Source organism: Didymella exigua (assembly GCF_010094145.1).
Source record: "Didymella exigua CBS 183.55 unplaced genomic scaffold M421scaffold_4, whole genome shotgun sequence".
Classification (NCBI taxonomy): Eukaryota; Fungi; Ascomycota; class Dothideomycetes; order Pleosporales; family Didymellaceae; genus Didymella; species Didymella exigua.
The window spans coordinates 1,130,296-1,155,611 of record NW_022984778.1 but is presented as its reverse complement, the minus strand read 5'-3'; the positions used below and the strand labels follow the sequence as shown (position 1 = coordinate 1,155,611).

Below are 25,316 nucleotides of genomic sequence, written 5' to 3'. Positions count from 1 at the left end.
GTACTACAGGTTTCGGATTACTGTTTGATCTCGTCAGCAAACGTTCGGACATTTGTGTCGCTGCTGGAGAATTTTTGGTTGTACCTACTGTCGGGTCGATTTGTGGAAATGTGACTGGCAGTTCTGCTCGGCAAGAAATCACTTCAGATCAAAAGGCGCAAGAAACGTGTGGAGCCTTCCCGTCATGGCTGACCTTCACCATGATTGGCAAGGTTTCATGTAGCCACTTGGAAGCCCTCGCAGAGATGCCGAATGGGTCTCGCTCAAATCCTTCAATCTGCAATGGTGCCTCCTTGCTCTCAGATCTATACAGCGATCATGCCACATCGGTGTAAACCTCTTCAAGCGGGTTGCGGTTTCCCGAGTAGCTTTTGCTGTTGCTTGTTGCGGCTTCTCGTCCGCCTCAGATCACGTTGATAGTTGGCTGATCGCATTTCCCAGTGGATGCCCTTCGAAGAGTTCCTGCATAAGCTCTGCCGGTAGGCCTGAAGACGGCTTCGCAGCTAAGACAGCCAATATGCAGGCAGCATACTTGGTCTATCATCGAGTGCTATCGCCTTGCGTGAGCCGCCGTTGCTGAGAGCCGAATCGCTTGCGACAGCACATCGAGGCCTCCCCGAACCACAGCATGATGTATGTGTCGCAGCATTCCACATCGTTGCAAACCATACCATTCCCTGTATGATCTCCGACTCCCGTTCCGCTGACCCTTGCAGCATTCGCATCTCAATGATGCCTGGTGCGCTGTTTCGGAAGTCTGCTCGCTTTAAATCGAGGCACGCCTCGAGGAACCCGTGCTTGACCCAGGAACAAAAACCGAAAACTCGGTACATCCGAACCCACGCGCCTACCCGTTTCGGTGATGCGGCTGGTTGAAGGTAGCGAGGCGTGACATCATGTTCGGTCATAGACACCGCAATGTGCAGACGCAAGAAGACACCTCGACTTGTCGAAGCACTGGCGTTTCACCGTGCCTCCATATCTCGGGATGTTGGCTCAATTGAATGGTACACCATCTGTAAGTGTTTCATCAGGAGCAGGTTTTGAATATGCCACTGCCTGGTACATAGTTACTGGTACACTAGGTGCTGTCATGTTCGCCCGCGTTCGATAGTCCAGCGTGGTCCACGACTCGTGAGGCTGGGCTTGCGACTTGCAGATCTTGATTGGTCAATTGGATATGTGCTTCACACTTGTGCTGTAAGAGCAACTTGTGCTGCTGTGAGACACTATTGCCCGTCAAAAATGTCAACAAACGCATTTTGTGAGATGTAGGCCAATCAGGCGTGCAGCAAATATATGCTGCAGGTACCGATATCACACTGCTTCGTAATGAGAGCGATCGTCCTCGCAACGATACAGTATTGAACCACGTTCGGTGCTGTACCAAGAACACAGACCACAGTTCGCGTCTGCATCCACGCACAATGCGTGCCCGTTGCACACCGCACCGGCCGCACGTTTTCCAAGTGATCCCGCAGACGCCGTAGACGGACGGTGTGACAAAACATTCGGTGCTGCAGTTAGCGGACCCAAAATCGCGATCTCAACGGCTTTCGGGCCAAACGTCGCGTCGCGTGCTCGAACGGTTCCGCGGTATGTACGATCCAACGTCGCCTGGTGGCTTGCGCTGTAACTTCCATATCTATATCTTCGAGTGACAAAGTCTGGGGTGCATTCCGCCTCAAGTCGTTCCTGGTCACCAGCAGTGCGCAGGGACGTCAGAGCCTCCCGTTCATTTCCCATCCCGCAGTCTGAACTCAATCCAGGTGTGCGTCCAAGTATACCATGGAAGGTGCAGGGGCCGCGTCGTAAGCGAGAGTGGCACAGGGGTTTGCGCAGGGGTACTCCTCGACGCGTTACGTCATTGGAACTTACATCACTTGCTGGATGCCACAACCTGTTTGGTCAACTGCACGGCAAGACCTGCTCTCTCTTGACAGCCTCCGCGCATTACAGACTTCTGATAGGAGCGGGATGCGGCAGAGTCAGGGATACACGTTTTCGATCGTTGAAGTTTTGTGGAGAGGACGGCTGCGATGTCGTCGATCGGGCCTGGATCGTCCAGCGTGTAACTGGAAAACAGCAGGTTTCGTGTCGGAGTGTGGCTGGCAGTAGTGAGAGGCTCGAAGCTCGAGAGAGGTTGCCGCTTGAGATACGGCCTGCCTGGCCGTGTCTCTCGGGACGGTGAGAGACGATGGTGTCGAGACTGCTGCTGGAGCATTTTAGATCGATATGCTGCTAAAGGAAACCTGACAACGTCCGTATCGATGTGTTTAGCCCACTTGCCGCCGGCAGGGCGTCTCCAAATTTGGCACTGCCTGCGGCAGCCATCGTCGATGGGCCTACATACCAGTTTCCGCTACAGTTCCCCGACCCCTGTTGCAGCTCCTATCCACACTCAGTCATACTGAGTGGAGCTCTCTCATCATTGCTCCGCGAGACTGGAGCGTCGCCCCGCTCAAGGCTGGAGCAAGTGACGCAACTAATATCTGGTTCGTCGCAGTCTGTCGTACACACTCCAGTCGTGGGGTTCAAAACAGGTTCTGCTGGCCCAGCTCTCCTCACTGTGGCGCGAGCTCCCCCTGCTACATGCCTCATAGAGCTCTGGAAGTAGACGTCATACTGGGGAACCGCCCATCTGCTCCAACTTGACCCCATAAATGGTTGCCTGCCTTGAAATCCTTGCCCTTTCCTTCCAGCTACAAAGACGACCCATTCGTCAATTGATACATGACAGAAAATTCATCTAACTCTTACACCTATTACTCGTTCCCCCCGACGCCTAATAGGAATTCCCCCCGTTCTCTCCGCTCAAGATCTATTAGCAGTAACGTTTCTGCTACGAGTCAACGAACCCCAACAAAACCCACTTACGAATTACCAATTGACGAACGATTCAACATGCCTTCCCCCGCCGCAGGAAAGAGTGATACCCCCCGCACTCCTACCAAGCTTGGCAGGAAGCCCCAGCAGTCAGCTCCTAAGCTGAACAAGCCGCAATCGCAGGTACCCGACACATCTGACGTTTCAGAGAAGGCCCAGTCGGCTGTCGAAGACACTATAAACCAGGCACAAGACACCGCGGAAGACACCGCAGAGCAGGTGAAGGGCACTGCTGAAGATACCAAGGACACAGCCGAAGACACCGCAAAAGATACCCAGAAGAAGGCGGGAGATACGACTGGAGACACAAAGAAGCAGGCGGAAGACGCCGCCGACGATGCTGAAGACACTGTCGAGGATACAACTGGCAAGGTATCACAGAAGGGCGACGAGCTCTCCGAGGCTGAGCCCAAGCCCATCGACGACGATGAGGATGAGGAGGCTGAGGAGACCGAGGACGACGCTACACAAAAGGCTGGCGACGATGCCGAAGACACAGTCGACAACACCGAGGATGATGCCACAGACACTGCCAGCAAGGCCGGTGAGGGCGCATTGAGCGGTGCTCGCGGTCTGGCTGGTCGCGCGTCCAACCTCGCCGGCAAGGCCTCCAAGGACCCTAAGGGTGCTGTTGAGGACGCAGCCGATCAGTCTCAAGACAAGTCTGCTCTTGACGCTGCTGACGATGCTACCGAAACTGCGAAGGACAGCGCTCAGGAGGGTCAGGATGCCGTCGAAGACGCTACCGATGACGTGCAGGACAAGGCTGGTGACGCCGCTGATGATCTCCAAGACAAAGCTGGCAACACGACGGATGATGTCCAGGACAAGGCCGTAGATGGAAAGGTTACCGCCGACGACAAGGCTGGCGATGTGAAGGATACCGCCGAGGACGCGAAGGACGGAACCCAGGAAGCCGCCGACGATGTCAAGGACTCTATCGAAGATCAGACCAGCGGTCTTGATCTGAGCCTTCTCAAGGGCCTTGAGGTTGATGAGGAGGGCCTCGTCAGCAAAGACGGCAAACCCGTCGGTCGTCTCGTTGAGGGCGATGCTGAGGACCTTGCTGGCTACCCCATTGGCGACAATGGTGAGATCCTCGATGACGATGGTGATCTTGTTGGTCGCTGCGAGCTGCTCCCTGAGGACCAGCTTCCTGACAAGCTTAAGAAGGGCGCCGAGGGCGCTGGCTCTCAGATGCCTCCTCTCAGCATTCTCAAGGGTCTGACCGCCGATAAGACTGGTCAGATCCTGAATGAGGACGGTGACTTCGTTGGTCACCTGGTTGAGGGTGACCCATCTGACATTCAGGGCAAGCAATTTAACGAGGATGGAGAGATTCTCGATGATAATGGCAATGTCATTGCCCGAGCCCAGCTCCACCCTGACGCTGCCGACCTTGTTGATGATGACGACGAGGATGAAGAAGAGGAGGGCGGTGCCGCTGAGGGCGCTGTCGATGGCGTTAAGGGCGCTGCTGAAGACACCAAGGACGACGTCAAAGACACCGCCGAAGACACCGCCGAGGGCGCTAAGGACGAGATCGAAGACAAGGCCGCCGATGTCGAGGACGAGCTCCCCGGCGTTGAGGCGCTCGAGGGTCTCGAGGTCAACTCCGAGGGTGAGGTCCTCAACGACGAGGGCGAAGTTGTTGGCCAGGTCGGCGACGGCTTCGACGGCGACGTTAAGGACCTCAAGGGCCTCACTGTCAATGAGAAGGGCGAGGTCGTTGACTCTGAGGGCAATGTCCTCGGCAGCGTCGAGCTTGCTGAAGGCGCCGCTGAGAAGCTCAAGGATTCTGCCAAGGGCGCACTCGACATCCGAATCCTGGACGGTCTCAAGGTCAACAAGAAGGGCAAGGTGCTTGATGCCGAGGGTGAGGAGATCGGTGAGCTTGCCGAAGGCGAGGTCAAGGACTGCGCTGGCAAGACCATCAACGACCAGGGCGAGGTCCTAGACAAGGAGGGCAAGTCTATCGGCAAGGTCCAAGTCGTCGCTGGCGAGGCTGCTTTCGAGGCTCAGAAGGAGCTCAAGGAGCGCCTTGGCGAGGTCGAGCCTGAGGTCAAGGAAGTCGAGGTCACCCCTGATATTGATGTTCTTGATGGCCTGAAGGTTAACAAGAAAGGTCAAGTCCTCGACGAAGATGGTGAGCCAATTGGTGAGCTTGCTGAAGGCGATATTGAGAAGTGCGCCGGCAAGAAAATCAACGAGAAGGGTCAGGTGCTCGACAAGGACGGCAACGTTATCGGAAAGGTCAAGACCCTCCCCAAGATGATCGAGCAGCAGGTCAACCAGGCCGAAGATGCTGCGGAAGAAGCCGAAGATGCTGAGGAGGATGCGGAGGACGCCGAAGAGGGTGCTGAGGACGCGAAGGCTGCCGCCGAAGGTGCTCAGGATGCTGCTGAGGATGCCGCTGAGGATGCCGAGGAGGATGCCGAGGAGGCTGGTGAAGATAACATGCCACCTCTTTCCATCCTCGACGGACTCACTGTCAACAAGTCCGGAAAGCTCATTGATGGCAATGGCAACATTGTCGGCGAGCTTGTTGAGGGTGACGCGAAGAAGCTTTCCAAAGCCGGCATTACCTCTGACGCCGAGGGTCAGTTCTGGGACAACAAGGGTAAGGTCATTGGCCGCGCCCAAACTGTTCCCCAGGAGGATGGCGAGGAGGAGGCTCCCTTCGCTGGCCTTGAGGGACTGACCGTCGTGAAGGACGGCTACGTTGAGGACAGGAATGGCAACCGCGTCGGTCAGGTCGTCGAGGGTGACGCCAAGAAGCTCATTGGCCGTACCGTCGATGAGGATGGTGATATCCTGGATAAGAAGGGTTCAGTCGTCGGACACGCTGAACGCGTTGAAGAAGAAGAGGCTCCCGAGGAAGATGCACCCGAGCCTGAGGACCTTTCTATCCTGAAGGGCAAGACCGTCAATAAGCAGGGTAACGTCATCGGCGACGAAGGCGTGCCCATCGGTCGCCTTGTTGAGGGTAATCCCAAGGAGCTCAATGGACGCCAGATTGACGAGGACGGCCAGATCTGGAATGATGCTGGCAAGGTCATCGGTCGTTGCGAGCTCATTCCCGAGAATGAGCGTGAGACCAAGCCCGAGGGCATCTTTGGTGGCCTTGAGGGCCTCCGTGTCATCGCTGATGGCAAGGTGGCTGATGAGGATGAGAATGTCGTTGGAGAGGTTGTCGAAGGCAATGCCAAGCGCCTCGTTGGTCTTCGAGTTGACGAGGATGGCGATATCCTTGATAAATTCGGTAACGTGAAGGGTCATGCCGAGCCCATCGAGGAGGGGGACCCCGAGGAGGAGGAACCCGAGGATCTCTCCGCCCTTGAGGGTCTTACTCTCAACAAGCAAGGCAAGCTCGTCAACCAGGAAGGTATCCCTATCGGCCGATTGGTCGAGGGCAACCTCAAGGAGCTTTCTGGCCGCAAGTCTGACGGCGAGGGCCTGATTCACAACGACACCGGAAAGGTTGTTGGCCGCTGCGAGCTGATCCCCGAGAATGAGCGCGAGTCCAAGCCCGAAGGTATCTTCGGCGGTCTTGAGGGTCTTCGCGTCATTGCTGATGGCAAGGTCGCCGATGCTGACGACAACGTCGTCGGTGTTGTCGTTGAGGGTGACGCTAAGCGTCTTATCGGCCTGCATGTCGATGAGGACGGAGACATTCTCGACAAGCATGGCAATGTTAAGGGCCACGCTGAGCCTCTTGAGGATGAAGAGGAGGCTGCTCCTGTTGATCTCTCATCTCTTGATGGACTCACCCTGAATAAGCAAGGGTACCTCGTCAACAATGAGGGTATTCCTGTTGGTAAGCTCGTTGAAGGCAACTTGAAGGAGCTGGCAGGTCGCAAGTCTGACGGTGAGGGACTTATCCACGGAGACACTGGCAAGGTCGTCGGACGTTGTGAGCTCATTCCTGACAACGAGCGTGTCACTCGCCAGGAGGGACCGTTCGCCGGCTATGAAGGCCTCCGCGTCGTCAAGGACGGATTCGTTGAGGACAACGACGGCAACCGTGTTGGCCAGATCACCGAGGGTGATGCGAAGAAGCTTGTCGGTCACTCTGTTGATGAAGATGGTGATATCATCGACAAGTACGGCAACGTCAAGGGTCACGCTGAGCCTTTCGAGGAAGAAGAAGAAGAGGTTGAGGAGGTCGACCTCTCTGCTCTTGCTGGCTGCACTATCAACAAGGCAGGCAACGTCGTCGACTCTTCCGGCACCATCCTTGGACGCGTGTCTGAGGGTGACCCAGCCACCATGGTTGGAAAGAAGGTAGATGGAAAGGGCCAGATCTGGGACAACGCTGGAAACATCGTTGGTAAGGCTGAGCTCGTCCACGGCGCCTCATCCGGACCCGAGGGCCCCTTCGCTGGCTTCGACAACAACACTGTCGCCAAGGACGGCACTGTCCAGACTGCTGATGGCTCTATCATCGGTCGTGTCATCGAGGGTGATATCAAGAAGCTTACTGGACACCACGTTGACGAAGATGGCGACATCAACGACAAGAACGGCAACGTCATCGGTAAGGCCGAACGATGGGAGCCTGAGGAGAAGGAGCGCCGCATCAACCCCATGTCTGGCATGCGTGTCAACAAGGAGGGTGACGTTCGTGATGAGAACGGCGATGTCATCGGTCGTCTTACTGCTGGTGACCTTGGTCATTGCGCTGGTCTCGAGATTGATGACAACGGGTATGTCATCGATAATGACGGCAACAAGGTCGGAGAGGTTACTCTTCTCGGCAACATCCAAGAAGAGGAGATTCCAGAGGATGAGACCGATGAGGAGAGGCAGCGCCGCGAGGACTCCGAGCTTGCCAACAAGATGGCTGCTATCTGCCAGCAGACACTGGAGCGTGTCCAGCCCGTCATGAAACAGATCACCGAGGTATGTACCATCCTATTACTCTTTTGCAATTTCCCTACTGACACATTCCCAGCACATCGAGAAGGCCGACCGCACACCTCGCGACGAGCTCGACGAGGAGGAGTTGGTCAACAATGTCAAGCCTCTCATCGAAGAGGGTGGACGTATGTTGAACGAGTGCAACGGCTCGCTCCGTGGTCTTGACCCCGATGGTCGCATTGCTGCTCAGGCTAAGGGCCGCCAGCAGACTGGTGAGGCCACTCCTGAGGAGTACAAGCTTGCGGATTGCTTGAAGGAGCTCACATCCTCTGTGGTTACCACCATCGACAATGCAAAGAAGAAGATCTCAGACATGCCCCACGCCAAGAAGAAGCTCAACCCTCTCTGGTCTCTTCTCACAGAGCCTCTGTTCCAGATCATCGCCGCTGTTGGTCTGCTGTTGACTGGTGTTCTCAACCTGGTCGGCAAGCTCCTCAACGGTCTTGGTCTTGGTGGCCTGGTCAACGGTCTCCTAGGTGGGCTTGGTATCAACAAGCTGCTCAGCGGTCTTGGTCTTGGTGGCCTGTTCGGTGGTGACGACAAGAAGAAGAAGAGTGGAGGTGGCGTAAGCAACATCCCTCTTGTCGGCGGTCTGCTCGGCGGCAAGAAATAGGCGTTGCGCTTGATCGACGCGAGCGGTACGAGTTGATGATTTCTATCGCCTAGAAATAATACCACAAGCCATCGACACGACGGAATGAAGCCTTTTGTTCTGGCTGGAAGATCGGGGGGTTTGAAGGTCAGCACATAAGATGCTCAAGACTGAGGTCGATGGATCAGATGTATAACGATTTGCAGCGTTCTTGTTGAAAAGTTCTGAGCTTAGTCTCGATTTCATGTCAGCTCTTCAGCAAACTTTTCCTTTGTCACACACCATTTGCTTAGCGGGTGTTGCTTTTGCACGAACAGCTGTTGTATGATTAGTTCGAAGTAATGAGTTCTCCCACTTCAGAAGACTTCTTCAATGCGTTACTGGGGCAATTGATGAGGGGTTACGATGTTGCAGACTATAATCTTGGTTACCATATCACCTCTACAGCGATCAGTCAAGGCTCTGCTCGCCACGTCCAGCCATATTAGACACAGAGTTTGGTGTGGTAAATTTACACACGGGCTCACTCGAGGACGTCAAAGACAGAGCTCACCAGTGGTTTCGGTACTAACCCTACGTTCTAGCACGGAGCGCATTTAACGTGAGTAACCACTTCTTCGTCTGTCGGATGAGCTCAGGATCCGAATCCATGAGCTCACATTCTGCAAAGGAACCAGCTGCACATTTCAGCTCCACAGGCTTCACTTGCACCGATACGAAGACTTCCGCTTTGTGCAATAGAAGACAAGTCTCACACTAGTACTGCTAGAAGCTGGCCATCAAATCTACTTGCAGGCATCCACAGTGCCGATCATCTGTAACGACCTCTTCGTCACTAGATGATCAAACAAGACCCGCTTCTTCACCAACTTCTCAGACGCGCAGAAGGCTGCCGTTGCATTGCTCAAGAACCAAGATCGAGTTCGCGTGGTAAGACCTTGTCGGTCATGGGTCAAATCGACACCTACAGCAGCTTTGACTGTCAGCAATTCGATATTCTCCAGTCGCTGACGGGGTTGAGGAAAGTGCGTGTGAACGTCGTGTCTGGAAAAAATTTGCGTCCGAGGAAGAACCTTGATGTTGCCCCAATGTTTGCAATTAGTATTGCTGTTGTGGTGTGAGTTCCAGGTGACTAATTGGAGACGCTCACATGCAGCATGCTTTGCGACTTGATGACAGAGGCCATATGAAGCCATTCAATGCGTTCATCTTGACAGTGGTTGCTGGCGCGCGAAACGAAACGATCAATTGCGCGGGATGACGTCATTCCATCCAATTTGACAATCGCGACACGGTACCTCTCCATCAACCATGCATGATCAAATCATCAATTTGGGCCTTGATATTACACCACAATCATTTCGCGAGTCATCTTGGTCTTTTGACATCACGTCAGAACCACCCACGAATCCCGCTACCTACCTGCGCATGCTGCATCATGAGAACCGCGCTTGTCTTCTTCCTTATTTCGAGCATCTTGCTTGGCAACTTCATCCTCTTCTACTTCCTCGGCATCCCAAAGCTCTTCAAGCAATTACTGGAGAATCACAAGAAGAAGGGAAAATACGATGCAAGACAAGAGTGGATCGAAATGCAAAGCGATGTGCACAAGCGTGCTAAGGAGCGAAGGAGAAGGGAGGAGAAGCTGAGGTGGGAACGTAATGCAGCAAGGAAGAGGACTGGTTTCTATGCGGAGCTTGAACAAGCGTACGACAAGGCTTGAGATGCGAACATTATTTGTAGTGATGTGAACAGCGGACTGGATCATTGATTTGCTTGGGGGAAGGTGGATGCGCTCGTAGCTTCTACCTTCACTTGCAACGACGCGCCCTTATGATAGCATCGGTGGAGGCGATACACTGCATCTTTACACACAGCGCCCGCGATAAATTCACCATCGACTGAACTTCTTTAGACATCACTCGGCAAGAGTCTACCCTAATATCCTAAAGCCAGGCAAGCCCTAAGTCATTGTTTAACCATCCTGTCACTAAGTAGGAGATAAAAATCTAGTGTTGTTTAGCAATAAGGTTGTCTACCTAGGTTGATTGAATCCTAGAGGTGCCCTAGTAGATAAGAGCGGGTGGTAATGCCTCTCTAGAAGCGCATACGCAAGCTAGCAGCGTTACCTATTCTCTATTGCTATCTCTAAGCGCTGCAGTGTGCTCTTTTAACTCCTAAATTGCCTTAGAGACTATCCTTTTAGTGTAACTGTTAATGCTAACAAAGAAGCCTTTCTTATCTATATTGTACGTGTTGCGCTCATCAACGCTGTGCTCACGCATCTTAGAGTGCAATAGATTGAAGTACAGCTTGTACTTGCGCTTGCTGTTAGCTAAAAAGCGCTCACGATCTATCCTAGTAGTCTATTTAGTGGTAAGCTTGTTGGCGTGGCAATATAGAAACTAAGTAATCTAGCTCTTAGAGACCTCCCACTTCGTAACCACAGAGGCGACATTTTGCAGCATGCTTCTAGTAGGTGGCAAGCTGTCTCTTGTGCATCTTTCTATGTATTTGACAAGCACCTCCTCCTGTTGTGGGCTAAGTAACTGTTGCTGGCGCACTTCTTCTGCATTTGAGCGTGTATAACAGTTGTGCCACTACAACAGTGTTGTTTAGTTAACTCTAAACATTTTTATAACTTAGCAGTATAACAAGTTATCTCTAGCTTTATGCAATTCTAAATATTTAATTGCTTCTTAAATTAGATCTATAGTGGTGGAGTTGTGACGCGTTGAAGTTGTGGGTATCTCAATGTTGTGATGTTCTGGGTGGCTCATCGGCTGAACTGGCTCATCGGCCGCACGGCCACGGGTACCGTAGCTGATTTGGCATCATGGCGGCTAACGTACCATAGCCGCTTCACCCACAGGGCGTCCGGCTAACGCACCTGTTATCCCAACAATCCGAACGGGTGACGTGGGGTCTTGACACAGCACTCATTCAGATACAACTGCGAAACATGCGGGGTCTCCCGCAGACGCGTCAGAAGAGGGGATAAAGTTCGGTAAATGCACCCTGCTCGGCACAGCACCTTCTGAATTGAAGGACGCAGGAGAAGGCTGATGCTTGCCGCCCTTACTACAAGCCCACATGGTACATAAGGAAATACCCTGCTGCTACGCTCACATGCTTGAATACTTCCAGCCTCTTCCCTCCTGCAGACATTCGCAAATATTCCTTGATCTTGTTAGGACAGAGTTCAACACGTGGAAAGTACCGAAATATACACCTATAATGCTCGGCAAGATTATCCTGGAAGAGGCTTTTGCCTTGCCCCGCCTGGAGGAAAAGACCAAGTGGTGGGCTAGCATGTTCAGTACAGATGCAGAGAAGCATACAAGAGAGATCCAGGATTTGACAGATATCCGACTCAAGTTCGCCGACCAGTACGGAGTCGGTTACACCATTCTCTCATATACCGCCCCCGGTGTGCAGGATATCTTTGACCCCAAAGAAGCCCAGGCTTTGGCGGTTGAGATCAACGACTATGTCGCTGAACAGATCAAGCCATTTCCGGACAGGCTGGGAGCTTTCGCGTAAGTCGGCGGTGAGGAAACGATGAGCTCTGTCCAGACGCTGATAGTTGAGTTTAAAGCACGCTCTCGATGCATGACCCAAAGGAAGCTGCAGAGGAGTTGCGACGGACGGTAACAAAGTACGGTTTTCAGGGTGCGCTGGTAAATGACACCCAGAGAGCTGGTGCAGACGGCGAAGATTACATCTTCTATGATCAGCCAGGGTGGGATGTTTTCTGGAAGACACTCACCGACCTTGATGTCCCATTGTACTTGCACCCACGCAATCCCACTGGTATAGTTTTTGAGAAGCTGTGGAAGGACCGCCAATGGCTGATTGGTCCTCCTTTGTCATTCGCTGTGGGTGTCAGTCTCCATGCTCTCGGCATGGTCACAAATGGTGTTTTCGATCGCCATCCTAAAGCTCAAGTGATTCTCGGGCATTTGGGCGAGCACATTCCGTTCGATATGTGGCGTATCAATCACTGGTTCGAGGACCGCAAGAAGCTGCTGAAGCCTGGACTCGACTGCAAGAAGACTATCCGCGAGTACTTCAACGAAAACTTCTGGATCACAACGTCAGGTCACTTCTCCACAACAACGCTCAACTTCGTTAAGGACGAAGTCAGCGCCGACCGTATCTTGTTCTCCGTCGACTACCCGTTCGAGACCTTCGAAGATGGATGTACATGGTTCGACAATGCTGAGATGAACACGGGGGATCGCCTGAAGATTGGGAGAGAGAATGCGAAGGGTTTATTCAAGCTTGGCGAATACAAGGACTCGAGTGCAAAGGTCATCTAGATCGATCAATGTCGCAGTCTACGTACAGCTTGCTCGGTCCGATAAGTACTCGGTCCTATGTGAACAGAGTTTCACCATAACCCTGCTGACATCCGATCATTCCGGTATATCAACACGTAGACTTACTTCAATTCAACTTCAGTGTTCCTACTAAATTCTACTGCCTAATAGCCTATTACTTAAACTGTGATAGTTATGAGCCCGGCTGCCTACTAGGTTCACTCACATTCAATATTATCTTAATCTACCTAACTCTACCTTACTATGGCCTCTCTCTACGATATTGACACAGTCGCGATCAGGCAACAACAGGTGGTACTCACCTCTGTCGACGACTGGATCCTTTAGCTTAAGATCTGCATGCTTACGGCCAAGAAGCTTGGTATTAAGGACTATGTCGACCCCGAGAAGGATAGATCAGATCTGCTCAAAGTCGTCCACACTCCTCCGCCAGCATGTACCCAATACAAAACTGGCGCAACGTCGTTGGCTGACCTTGATGCTGGCCAAGCCTCCAATTATCGATGGGATTACGACCGATGGGAACGATCAGAACTCAACAAGGAGAAGATTACCAAAGCCTTAGCTACCCTATCGTCTGAAATTAACTATACCATCAACAAGCGTCATCACTACCTCATCAACGATTTGGATTCGCCATATGATCAACTTATTGCTCTCAAGGCTGCTCTTGCCCCAACTGAGAAGTTCCGCAAGAGAGCGCTTGTACATCGTTTTGAGGCGCTCAAGAACGGTCCACGTTCAGCTAAGCTTCTTGAAAGCTGGTTCAGTGAGTGGATCGACGTTACAAATCAGGGTATCAAGATAGGTGTTCCATGCTGCATGGACGAGAATCCCCAGGAGGAGTTCATTAGGGCTTTGAAGAAGATTGACCCTGAGTACCATCGAGGACTACTTACAGACTTTGTAAAGGAGATACAACGCTCAGACATTACCATTCGGTCACTCCAAGAATATGTTAACGACGCTCGATTGTATCTTCAAGCCAGCGACTCCAGATACAAGAACTACCTTGGTTCCTTTGCTACTGAGCTCGAAGTAGCCAAGCCAGTCAACGAAGACGCAAACAACTCCAATTCCGCCAACAGCAATCGAGGTGGTGGACGTGGTGGACGCGGTCGTGGCCGCGGACAAGGTGGTCGAACGAATGGACAACGCCCAACTCCCACATGCCTTTGTGGTGAGAAACACTGGTACAGTGATTGCTTCTACATCAACAAAGAGGCAAAGTCTCGACCATCTGCCTTCCAAGGAGATGAGGCAATACGAAAACGCGTTGCAGAAGGACGTAAAAAGGATGGTGTTGAGAAGCAAATTCAACAGTCCCTTAAGCGATTTAAGGAATACAAGAACTCTAACAACAATGAGAGTATAGATGTCGACAACGACACTATGCCCGCCGACGCTCAGTCGTACGTCATTACCGCTATCCAATATATCGACGTCAATCCTAGCGAACACATGGTCGAGCCCGACGCTCCCACATTCCATCGCATGGTCGAGCCCGACGCTCCCATCATTCATCAAGTAGTTGAGCAAGAAGCTCCTACACCTACAGTCGATATAGTCGAGCCTAACGCTCCTATTGCAATCGACAATGACACTGCGCTTCCAACAGACCTTACTGTCATGGCTGTTGCCCAAGACGTCGACGATTCCGATGTCTCACTTATCAACCGGATGATCCTTGATCCAGGATCCAATACACACGTTATAAACAGCGACCAATGGGTTGGTTGGGTACCTAAGAGGGATGGTCAAGGCTTCTTCATTAGTGCTGGTAACTCACAGGTTCCAGTCAAAGCCTGGGGAGAGTTTCATGTGGCAGTGAAAACACCTACTGGCCAGCGCAATCTCCGACTTACCAACGTTGCATATGCTCCAGGATTTCTTACAAGCCTTATGGGTCTTGGACGCTGCCGAAGTATGGATATTCATTTTGATTCAGGCCAAGACATACTATACAAGAAGGGTGGCAATGAGCTTGCTCGGCTTCAATACTACAAAGGCCACTGGCTTGTTGACATTGACCCAAGCCGCCGACCCAGCCTACAGTCGCTTCAGTCTGAACTCAGTACGTTTGGAACCCAAGTCCGTCCATCACGAGTACCCAAGCCTCCATCGTTACTCGATCGGAAGCTAGCCCATCAGGTATGGGCCCATCCTGGCCGTCAAGCTCTCGACAAGCTTGAATCAGCTACACGCGGAGTTCAGCTACAGGGAGAAGGTCATTGCTTCTGTGATTCTTGTAAGCAATCAAAACTCACACGCATTATCTCCCAACGTCCACAAGACGCTCCTGCAACAAAGCCATTTGAACGGATAGGAATTGATATCATCTACATTATTCCCATGAACAGTCAGCATTTTGGTACGCTCCGTTACGCTCTACATGCAGTCGACTCTAAGACCAAGTGGCATGAAGTTGAAGCCACTACAAACAAGTCTTAATCAACGCTCATGCGATGGCTCAAAGGCCTTATCGCTCGCATTCAGCGCATCTACAAAGGAGTACCCATCTATATCAGGATGGATGGAGAACGAGGTTTCGGCGATGACTTCTTGGAACTTGTCAACACACTAGGTCTTATCTATGAGAAGGCACCTAAGCACACAAAAGAGCCTGCTGGCTTGCCTGAACGAGCTGGAGGAGTACTCACGATACGTGCTCGAGCAATGAGAATTCATGCCAACCTACCTAAACACCTTGCTGGAGAACTATACCAGACCGCTGCATACATCCTCAATCGAACACCAACAGAAGCTCTTGGTTGGAAGACACCATATGAAGCAGTATACGGTCGCTCACCTCTCGTCTCTCACATGCAACCCATCGGCTGTCGAGCTTACGCTCTCAATACAGAGCTCAAAAATGCAGACAAGCTCAAATCTAGAGCTCTCATCGGACACCTCGTTGGCTACGTAGGTACCAACATATTTCGCATCTGGCTACCAGCCACTGACGAGATCCTTGTCACCCGCGACGTTGTCTTTGAACCAACTCAGTTCTTTGATGGCTATGAAGGTTATGTGACAAAGGAGGACTTGCAGGAGATCGTCACAACAATCTCTTTACCAACACATTTAGATGAGGACTACACAATTGAAGAACTACAACTAGTCCAACAACAACACCAATCACATCTAGATTTAGCTACAAACCCTTTGGTTTCACCAAACGCTACGCAGCTAGGGGGTGTACAATCTCTCCAAACCCCTCTACAGTTTGTTCAGGAAGATTCCTTTAGTACAGCAAACGACCAGCTACTTACACCATCACCATCTGCTTTGGCCAACGGCGACAACGAAGCGCACATCGTCCCATTGTCTGACGATATTACCCCACAGCAATCTGATGATGAGGAATTCATAACTCTAACAAACCAAGGCAACATCCTTTATCCTGATATTCAGCAATCAGTTGAACAAGACGTTACTAACGACAACGACCCATCATCTCAATTACCTCACGAATCATCCTCAACACTAATACAAGGATCATCGTCTAATCAATCTGGACGAGGCGGAACAGGACGCCCACGAGGATCGAGAGGCTTAGCAGGACTAATGAGCCTTCCTGCTCAAAGCCGTGATGAAGCTCCACCAGAAGGCTATCAACGATACGGCGAAACAGCTCCACATAATATCAGCAGCTCCATCAATAAGTCCGCCATCGTTCAAGGCAGACGAACAAGGCGACCACCAGGCGCTTTCTTCACGATTGCTTTATTTGCAGCCAACCTCAGTGAAGAATCAAGAGCTTATTACTTCAGTGCATTCACAGCCTAGGTACTCAAACAGCAACCTAATGCGAGTACTTAATATTACATCAACCAGGTTCCAGCCGCACCTAGGAACGTGAAAGAACTGCAGAACCACATGTTCAAGAACAAGTTTAAAGCAGACATGTCTATTAAATAGAGGAATATCTAATTAAAGGGGTGTTTCCAACGTACAAACAAAACTCAGGAGACTGCAGATAATAAGGTTCTTCCTCTTATGTGGGTATTTACCTACAAAACTAACAAAGATGGGTATATTACTCGTTTCAAAGCCCGATTAGTTGTTTGTGGGGATTTACAGTCTCCGCTTGACGATACGTACGCAGCTACGCTTGCAGTTCGTAACTTCCGCGCTCTTATCTCTATTGCCAACCACTTTGACCTTGAGCTCTATCAATATAACGTCCTAGTGGCATTTCTCAACGCAAGGATGAACTGAAAGCTCTACGCCTATACACCAGAAGGTGTAGACAAGATTGAATCAGGACTAGGCGAGCTCCTTCTAGTTCTCCGAGCCCTTTACAGACTTAAGGAGTCTCCATTACTTTAGTTCAACAAATGCCGAACACAACTCATCAAGCTTGGTCTTAAGCCAGTTAAAGGATTCCTATGCCTGTACACTAACTAATGGCTTATTCTGTTTGTATTTGTTGACGATATTGTAATGGCTTTTCACAATTCTAATACCTCCCTCCACCAACGCTTTGAACAACGTCTTACTGACGTATACAACCTTAAGAAGATAGGAGAACTTGCATGGTTTCTTGGAATTCGCGTTGTCCAAGACCGACCCAACCGACACACATGGCTTATCCAGGACGCCTATATTAAGAAGGTATGTTCTCGATTCGATATTACTGTCTCCAGCCAATACCCAGACATTCCAATCACTGAAAACTGGTTGGATCCATCTAATAAAGAACCAAGCAAGGAGCGCACAAAACTGTACCAACAGCTTGTTGGTTCGCTCGCCTATATTGCCGTATGGGGCAGACCAGACGTCGCCCGAGCACATGTAATACTGGCTTCTCATCTTATTAATCCAGGCCAGAAACACGTAGCAAAGGCTAAGAAGGTGTGGCAATACCTGCTTGGTACCAAGACATATGCTCTACAAGCTTTAGTCAATTAGTCAGAACCTGAAATGCGAGAATATCACACAGATCAGCCTACTACTCACCTACCACTCTTCTACGGAGCCTCAGACGCTTCGTACGCTAATGAACTAGAGACTAGGCGCAGCTCACAAGGTTACGCATTTTTCTTTGGAGGACTTATGATTGACTGGAAGTCAACAGTCCAGCGCACTGTCACCAAATCAACCACTGAGTCTGAACTACTGTCATTGTCTCTTGCTGGTTCCCAGATGATCGAGTGGATGAGATTTTTCAAGGGTATATCCCTCTGCCTTGATTCTAAACCAACAATACTGTGTGACAACCAGCAAACAGTGGGTATTGTTACAAAAAGAGAAGATCGACTTCACACCAAGGTGAAACATGTTGATATACATCAGCTATGGGTTCGACAGGAAGTATCAGCCGGCCAACTTAACGTCAAATGATCGCTACCAATGATATGCCTGCTGATGGCCTCACAAAGGCTTTGCCTCGACAGAAATTTGACACCTTTGTCAAGCAATGCGGCCTTGTCGACATTAAGAAAGAACTGAAAGACCTCAAGCAACATTTAAACACTAAGGACCCGCATGTCCTATTCCCGCACCAGTATTAGCGCGTCTTTCCAGTCCATATTACACGTTACAACAACGTTCAGTTACAGCTCTGGCGACTCAACTTCGCCTGACCACCCTCATTTTGTTCAGTTATTGCCGCCAGACCTGGGGGGTGTGTCGCAGTCTACGTACAGCTTGCTCGGTCTGATAAGTACTTGGTCCTATGTGAACAGAGTTTCACCATAACCCTGCTGACATCCGATCATTCTGGTATATCAACACGTAGACTTACTTCAATTCAACTTCAGTGTTCCTACTAAATTCTACTGCCTAATAGCCTATTACTTAAACCGTGATAATCAATCAATAATCAATACACAATGTTCAATCTGCATTGCTCTGGCTGATATCGCAAAGGCTGATTCCGAATTCGCGAGCGGCTAGGCTGAACAGCATCATTCAAAAGTCGATAAGAAGAGCATACATTCATTCTTGTAGAGTAGACATGTCCGTGAGCTTTGGAGGTTGTATCTGGCAGGAAGATGCTGGTAGTGTTTTCCGTTTGGATTCCCCAATGCGACGCGTGAGTGGCGTTCTCTTCGGTCAGTATGTAGCTATCATGCACGTGCCCACGCTTCGTAGCGGTACCGTGTCTCACCGCCCCGTAGGCTGGCGGATGGGTAGGGGAGGCTTTTTTTTGTTTTCGCTTCTAGCTCCTTACCGGTAGAACACGTTAGTAGAGATGCGCTTATGTAATGTATATTTCGATAGATGCGCCTAGTATTGCGCTTTTAATTAAAAAAATAACCTAATTTGGCCAACTATTAACGTAGATTATCACTAAGCCGGCCATATCACTAAACCAGCCACTGTAACAACGCTCTACGAACAGTGACCCGATACCACTAGGATACGGTTCCAGCGACTCATGACCATGGCCCTTGTCGCATAGCATGAGCTCGCACCAAACTGCCACTAAACCCTCATATATAAGGAGCAAGGAACTGTAGCATTATAAAGTAGTTTTTCTGTATCCTTTTGTACAAGACCTATAGGTGTAGAGAATATATCCTAGTGTTCTTATCATCCTAGCACTCCCATATGCCTCGTAGCGGATTTCACACCTATTCCGGATATCTATCTTCTTGCCTGCGTCGTTACACTTATACAGCTAAGGCGCAAACCCTTACAAATTAAGGTTAAGGATATATTAGATAATTATCTACTCTTTAGTTATAGTAAGCTTCTAGCAGTTTGCGTGTATGTTAAGTTAAAATAGAGTATTATTAGCGCGTTTAGAGAGCCTGCGCTAGTTAACATTAAACACAGCAGCAGCAGCCCGATAGCTCTAAAACTATCTAGTATTATAGGCCTAGAGAGCAAGCTACAGTCTCCCTTCATGTTGAAGCAATAAGTTGTGATGTTGTTAAGACATACTGTGAAGTGCGGAGTTGTGCTGGTCTTGGCAGATTTTGACTGGTTCGGTGATATGACTGGCTCTGTGATAGAGTACGTTATTTGTAACCACGTGGGTGAAGTCACATGATATCTTGTTGTAGAAGGTACCGCCCAGTGGGCAAGTGCACTTACCTCAGAGCTGAGAGCTCCGTACACAAACATCACAACACAACAACAGATAGCAATACAATTGTTGATCCCAGCCTCCACCTGACACTGCACCAGGCAGTTACATTATTGTATGTAGCTCTACAGCCTTAATTTTGTGATGGCCGTACAGGATCGGAGCGGGCGTTCGGTGACTCCGGGCGTTCGGTGCACAGACACGGTATAACGGTTTTCGAAATACCATGTACATCACGTGCAGTGGCGAGGGGTATTCTTAGAACTTCAACGCATCACCCATAGGCTAATTCTGAGTGTATCTTGATGATTGCAGCTGTTTTCTTAACCTCCTATACACGCTTAATTTATTCATGAAGCTCTATCGCGACTCTCGCGACTGTTTTCTGGTGTTGTTGGGGCAGAGACTCTGCGTAGCAACCAACCCATGATGCGCGTCAACGGCAAACGTTTACCCGCCACCACGCAGCAAGCTGTAGTAGAGCATATAGCTGCTGGGGAGAAAGATTCTGAGGTTTCTGCTGCTTGCCAAGTCGATTGTCGCACTGTAGCAAAGCTGCGATTAAGCTTGGAGTACTGGGGACAGTGCTATCCTCCGCCTTCTGTCAGGCTCGGCCGCCCGCCTTTACTGCGGCAAGCGCAGCTAGAAGCACTCCAATTATACCTCGATGGGCGACCCGGCGCCTATCTGGAGGAGATGCAGCAGTGCTTATACAACGATTACAACGTGGAGTGCTCTCTATCGACAGTGTGGCGGGCTTTGGAGAAGCTTCACTACAGCAGGAAGCTGGCTACAAAGCGTGCGATTGAGCAAAGCGAGCCAATCCAGAGGGTGTACAGAGCGAGGATGCAACAGTACAAGGCGGAGTAAATCATTGCGATCAATAAGAGCGCTTGCAACAAGAGGACTAGCGACTGTAAGTATGGTTAGAGTAGAGTCGGCACGCCTGTTGAAGTAGCTTACTCTATAATAAAACAGAGTGAGCGATGGTCACTTCTGCCAGCAATAACAGTCAACAGATACCTCAGTTACACTATTTTTTAAAGCTCAATTACCTTAGAGATTATAGAGGACTTCCTTAAACGCTCTGTGTTGCTATATACAACACCTAGGTACTCTGTCATCGTACTAGACAACCCCTCTATTCATTATTTAACTCAGGTTCGTGAGCTTTGTGCGATGTACAAGGTAGAGCTAGAGTACCTTCCACTAGAGTCTAGACTTACCTGACTACAATCTGATCGAGAAGAGCTTTAAGCAGCTAAAAAGTTAAATTAAAAGACGCTCTGATGATCAGGCTTTGTACAACAACTTCTAAATGGCTGAGTTGCAATGCGCTGACGCTGACTAGATGCTGCTAGTGTTGTAGGTGCGGGTGCCTCCTGTGTCAATTTAGGTGCTGGCTTATCAATTTTCTGCCAAGTTAAGCTAACCTTCTCGTAGGCATCACAACACCATAAAAAGTCAAGATACTAATAATATTAAGCTTTAATTATCCTAGAAGGAGCAGCAGCCAGCTCTGTTGTTGTTAAACGCTAAATTTGGCTGAGACAGCAACATTGACATCGTCCGCATCTTCCGCGCGCTAAATCACATGATGTACATGGTATTTCGAAAATCACCCATATCGCTTCTCAACTGACGCTTGCCCCTTTTACGTTTTGTTCATAAACGCTCAACTCGTTAACGTAGGCCGATTATTATTAGTATGCGGCTTTTTCACGAGCCAACGGCTAAACTTTACTAGTTCGCGTACCACTACCCGAGCACTCCTATTGTGTTTCGGATCATGCACCACGAGTCGCGTTCGCCTAGAATGCTCTTACCCCGCGTTGCGCTACGCTTATCATTCGTTTGACCTATGCGGAATGGCTGCTTGCCTTATGGAATCTACGAAGCGCCATCGCTAGACGCAGCTGGCGAAGGTGGGCATGCTACTCCTACAATATTGCCCTTGCCAGCAGCCGCACCCCTTAGCCGTTCCCCGCCAAATCCAATTTTCACTCCTACTAAGCGGCTGTCGCACTGCAAACCGAGCCTTTCACGAGCAGTGATTTGATCAAATGACGAATTGAGGGTGCTCACGGCCTCATAATGCCTCGCCGGCCAGTGAAGCCACAAGATCGTCAACGGGTTGTCAGGGCATGCGATCAATGCAAGTCATCCAAAAAGCGTTGCGATGGCAGTCAGCCCTGCTCCGCGTGTCAGAAGAAAGGATACGATGGGTTCTGTCATTATACTGCTGGTCGGCGACACCACCCATTGCCGCAACCCCCGTCTGCACTTTCGCAGCTAGTTCTAGCACAGGATGTGCCCATAGTATTCGAAGGAAGCAGGGCCAGCGAGGCCATACTTTCTCCTGACTCATGGGATTTACAAGGCTCTACAACCTTGTTAGGGGGAAATTCAGGACCCAGCTTTGTCAACTTGATGCAAGGGCGCACGTCTGAGGAAAGCACACGCACCGCCGATACGCGAGGCTCGTCAATGGAAGCCACGGCTCAACCGTCTGTCATGCTGTCGAGTGTCAGTGGGGAGAAAGGTGAGCATTCGCAAGTACATTCAAATGTCGCTGAGCTCATTTCAGACAGTATTCGTGGGCAACACGGCGGCTATATCATTCTTGCAGTTTCTTCAGAAGACATTGGAACGCCATGTTGGCCCTTCTGGTTTCACGGATGCTCAAGAAAGTCGAAAGCTGTTTGAAGCAGATGCTGTCAACAATGGATCAAGCCGCTTCTATGATGGGCTTTCTGTCGAAGACAAGAAGGCGTACATACAGTACTTCTTCGACGCCGTATGTCCACTCTCTCCATGGATCCTCTACTCCCTTCGCGACGTACTAACAGTCTTGTAGTCAAAAGGTCTCCTCGACTTGTACACTTGGGAGGAAGTATGTCACATGTTGTATACAGAGACACACCAAAATACTCGCGATGCATCTCCCACCTCACATATCTCAACAGGGTTCGAATCAGCCGCACTCTATCTTATGGTCGCAATTGGCGCTCAGTGTTACGGGCCGACCAAAGATGCTGCGGTCTGGGCGGCTGAACTGTTCTCTTTTGCGCGCAAATTGGCCTTCGCACAAATGCTAGAGAGCCCATGCTTGGACCTTGTCAGAGTGTTTCTCCTCATGGCATTTTACATGTTTGGAGCTTGTCGGCGCAATTCGGCCTTCATGTATCTTGGCATTGCCTCTAAATCTGCCGACATATTAGGCTTGCACATGTCTGCTCAACAGAAGCATACTGCTGCTTCGACTCGAAATGCAAGGTAAGTGCAGAGGAAGTCGGTAGATGTGTGTGGAAACGTTATATCTGATCGAGAAACAGACTTCGAGCGGCCAAAAGCATACGCGTATTCGACGTTGTGTGCAATTCTATACTTGGGCGGTCAAGTAGTACCCCATCGCTCAGGCCGGGTCAATCTAGCTACGTTAGTGACAGGTCTGAAGATGCAGCTGACATTGTGTACCGAGCTCTGGCACTTGGTGCTACATACGAGATAACATCAGTCCTCGATACCGCTGTCAAAAAGTCCGCCGAAGGTGAGCTCGATGTAGACACGGCTGAACGCCTTGTCCTGGCTCTGCAACAAAAGACTCGGGATTTTCCTTCCATACTGCGAAGGTCGAGTGAAAAGGCTCCGACCGGTATCAGACATATCATCATTGGTAACATGCACGTTTCCGGCGCGTATTACTTTAGTGTGATCTTGATCACACGACAATTTCTTATAAAACACATAGTACCTCAGCTTTCAGACGCGAACAGGTCACCGCAGCATCACGATGTGGCCGGAAGATCGAAGGTTGATCAATTAGCCGATGCTTGCATCGAAGCAGCCACGTTCATGGCGCGCATGTGTCACCGGGTCATGAAATCTGGCCACCTACTCGGCAATATGTGTATACTCAAGTAAGTCGAGTCGGTAGAGTCGGTAGAGTTTGATGATAGCTCGCTCGGTCGCTAATCACTTCTACAGAGCTTGGATGTTTGCTACGGGCCTGGTATTGGGCTTTTCGCTCCTTACTGAAGACATGACGCATACCTCGGGACGACAGGCAGCTTTTCTTAAATCGCTTAATGTAATGGGCGAACTCAGACATCTCAGTCCTCAAGCAGAGCAGTACTACGGGATTTTGTCGAGTTTTCACCAAGCTATAAATGCTTACAAGGAGCGTGCCCAGCGCAAAAAACGTGCTTCCCGAGGCACGCTGGTAGACTGTGTGTTCTTGCCGGGAGGGGCAGATGACCGTAGTGGATCTGAGGCGGCTATTGCAACACAATTGCCAAGTCCGGATATGACTATGCAGGACATTTCGTCTGTAGAATGGCTTGACAGCCTTCCGCTAGATGGACTGAACGATATAGAACCAGTCAATCTTACATTGATGGGGGACAACGATATCATCATGCGCATGCTTTGGGAGTCGGAACAGTACGCGATGGACTATCCCGCTGGCATGCTGCCTGATGCAGAACATACTGCTACACAGAACACGGGTGCTCTGCTAACCTGAAGGACGCTGTCTCCAATGAAACCATGATAACACTGCCTTCCGCAGACGTCAAATCTCAAGTGCACGACTCAACATGTGATCAGCCTTATCCAACAAGATACTTTCACCCTAACGGAACCGTAGAACACTCGCTCCCAAGAGAGCGGCTATGAATAGGCAACGAAATTCCGTTCTCGCTCAATTAGTCACAAAAGGTTCAGGCTAGCTCAGAACAAAAGTGACAAAGGACCTTCGTGTGTAAGTCATCAGTTCTTCTGGCCATACTCTGCTAATACACCATCATAGTCTTTCGGGGTATAAGGAGAAATGAGCTCTTGGAGGTATAAGGAGAAATGAGCTCTTGGAGGAAGGTTGGTTTCCGCTTGTTCTTGATCCCAACGTCCTTAAGCAACATATCGACGTAAGGAATGCCCTCAAACACGAAGTCGGGCAGACTCGCTCCATAGCCACAAGGGTAGCGACATTTGCCCCATTGTATGTGCATCATGATCTCACTTGTGATATCATCTTGCGACTTGACTACCCGCACCAACTTTCCGTCGAAGAAATCTGTGATCCACAGGCCTTGTGTGCTGGCGCAGATGGCAGTGCTCACTGATGGGATCATGCCAGCAAAAGCAAAATTACGCTTCCCAATCATTGCCGATGGCAACATAAACCGGTAGTAACGGAGAGGCTCGGCAGCTTTCTTGGGATTTGAACGCAGCGCAGGCTGGCTCCCTAGGATAGGGAACTGATGTAGGACTTTCCCATCGTATTCGAGGCTGAGGTTCGCTTGCTCATTCGCGTCAATTGGCAGGTCAAACCCAGTCTCGCTCAAACCGGCGAACTTGATCGTGGACCCCTTCTTCCAGCCTGTCGAGCAGATCATAGCATCTCCTGTTAGGGTGTCGCCATTCTCGAGCACAACCCGCCCTGGAGCTATTCGCTCAATATTGTTGCGGCAGACGTAGCCGCTGTATAGTCGCTTGAAACTGCGCTGAGTTGCTTGCTAGCTAGGAGGCGACCATA

General features: G+C 50.4%; 6 protein-coding genes across 6 annotated transcripts; 4 read left to right on the top strand and 2 right to left on the bottom strand.

The window, feature by feature from the left end:
• Window positions 1–238: 238 nt before the first annotated feature.
• M421DRAFT_417168 (uncharacterized protein) lies at window positions 239–886 on the bottom strand. The gene has a single exon (XM_033591344.1). The coding sequence runs from the start codon at window positions 831–833 to the stop codon at window positions 504–506; it is 330 nt and encodes a 109-aa protein (XP_033452701.1). The 5' UTR covers window positions 834–886; the 3' UTR covers window positions 239–503.
• A 2,018-nt stretch (window positions 887–2,904) lies between these two features.
• Window positions 2,905–8,419, top strand: M421DRAFT_2076 (uncharacterized protein; the record flags this gene model as incomplete). Its single annotated transcript, XM_033588185.1, has 2 exons — window positions 2,905–7,788; window positions 7,841–8,419. 2 exons carry the CDS (start codon window positions 2,905–2,907, stop codon window positions 8,417–8,419), a joined length of 5,463 nt encoding a protein of 1,820 aa, XP_033452700.1.
• A 1,196-nt stretch (window positions 8,420–9,615) lies between these two features.
• On the top strand, window positions 9,616–10,481 carry M421DRAFT_417165 (uncharacterized protein). Its single transcript, XM_033591343.1, has one exon. The coding sequence runs from the start codon at window positions 9,837–9,839 to the stop codon at window positions 10,119–10,121; it is 285 nt and encodes a 94-aa protein (XP_033452699.1). The 5' UTR covers window positions 9,616–9,836; the 3' UTR covers window positions 10,122–10,481.
• An 8-nt stretch (window positions 10,482–10,489) lies between these two features.
• M421DRAFT_417164 (uncharacterized protein) lies at window positions 10,490–11,253 on the bottom strand (the record flags this gene model as incomplete). The annotated part of the gene is made up of 3 exons (XM_033591342.1): window positions 10,490–10,764; window positions 10,828–10,998; window positions 11,251–11,253. 3 exons carry the CDS (start codon window positions 11,251–11,253, stop codon window positions 10,576–10,578), a joined length of 363 nt encoding a protein of 120 aa, XP_033452698.1. The 3' UTR covers window positions 10,490–10,575.
• A 24-nt stretch (window positions 11,254–11,277) lies between these two features.
• Window positions 11,278–12,868, top strand: M421DRAFT_417163 (amidohydrolase 2). The gene is made up of 2 exons (XM_033591341.1): window positions 11,278–11,937; window positions 11,997–12,868. Exons 1-2 carry the CDS (start codon window positions 11,636–11,638, stop codon window positions 12,718–12,720), a joined length of 1,026 nt encoding a protein of 341 aa, XP_033452697.1. The 5' UTR covers window positions 11,278–11,635; the 3' UTR covers window positions 12,721–12,868.
• A 9,006-nt stretch (window positions 12,869–21,874) lies between these two features.
• M421DRAFT_54743 (uncharacterized protein) lies at window positions 21,875–24,305 on the top strand (the record flags this gene model as incomplete). Its single annotated transcript, XM_033595253.1, has 5 exons — window positions 21,875–22,322; window positions 22,372–22,577; window positions 22,638–23,056; window positions 23,116–23,700; window positions 23,768–24,305. 5 exons carry the CDS (start codon window positions 21,875–21,877, stop codon window positions 24,303–24,305), a joined length of 2,196 nt encoding a protein of 731 aa, XP_033452696.1.
• Between the last annotated feature and the right edge of the window lie 1,011 nt (window positions 24,306–25,316).

What these genes read in the sequence shown, in the direction of transcription:
- M421DRAFT_417165 (XM_033591343.1), top strand. Translation starts at nt 9,837, where the DNA reads ATGAGAACCGCGCTTGTCTTCTTCCTTATTTCGAGCATCTTGCTTGGC.
- M421DRAFT_417163 (XM_033591341.1), top strand. Translation starts at nt 11,636, where the DNA reads ATGCTCGGCAAGATTATCCTGGAAGAGGCTTTTGCCTTGCCCCGCCTG. An exon ending in GACAGGCTGGGAGCTTTCGC is followed by an intron (nt 11,938 to 11,996) that starts GTAAGTCGGCGG and finishes TTGAGTTTAAAG; the next exon opens with CACGCTCTCGATGCATGACC.
- M421DRAFT_417168 (XM_033591344.1), bottom strand. Translation starts at nt 833, where the DNA reads ATGTACCGAGTTTTCGGTTTTTGTTCCTGGGTCAAGCACGGGTTCCTC.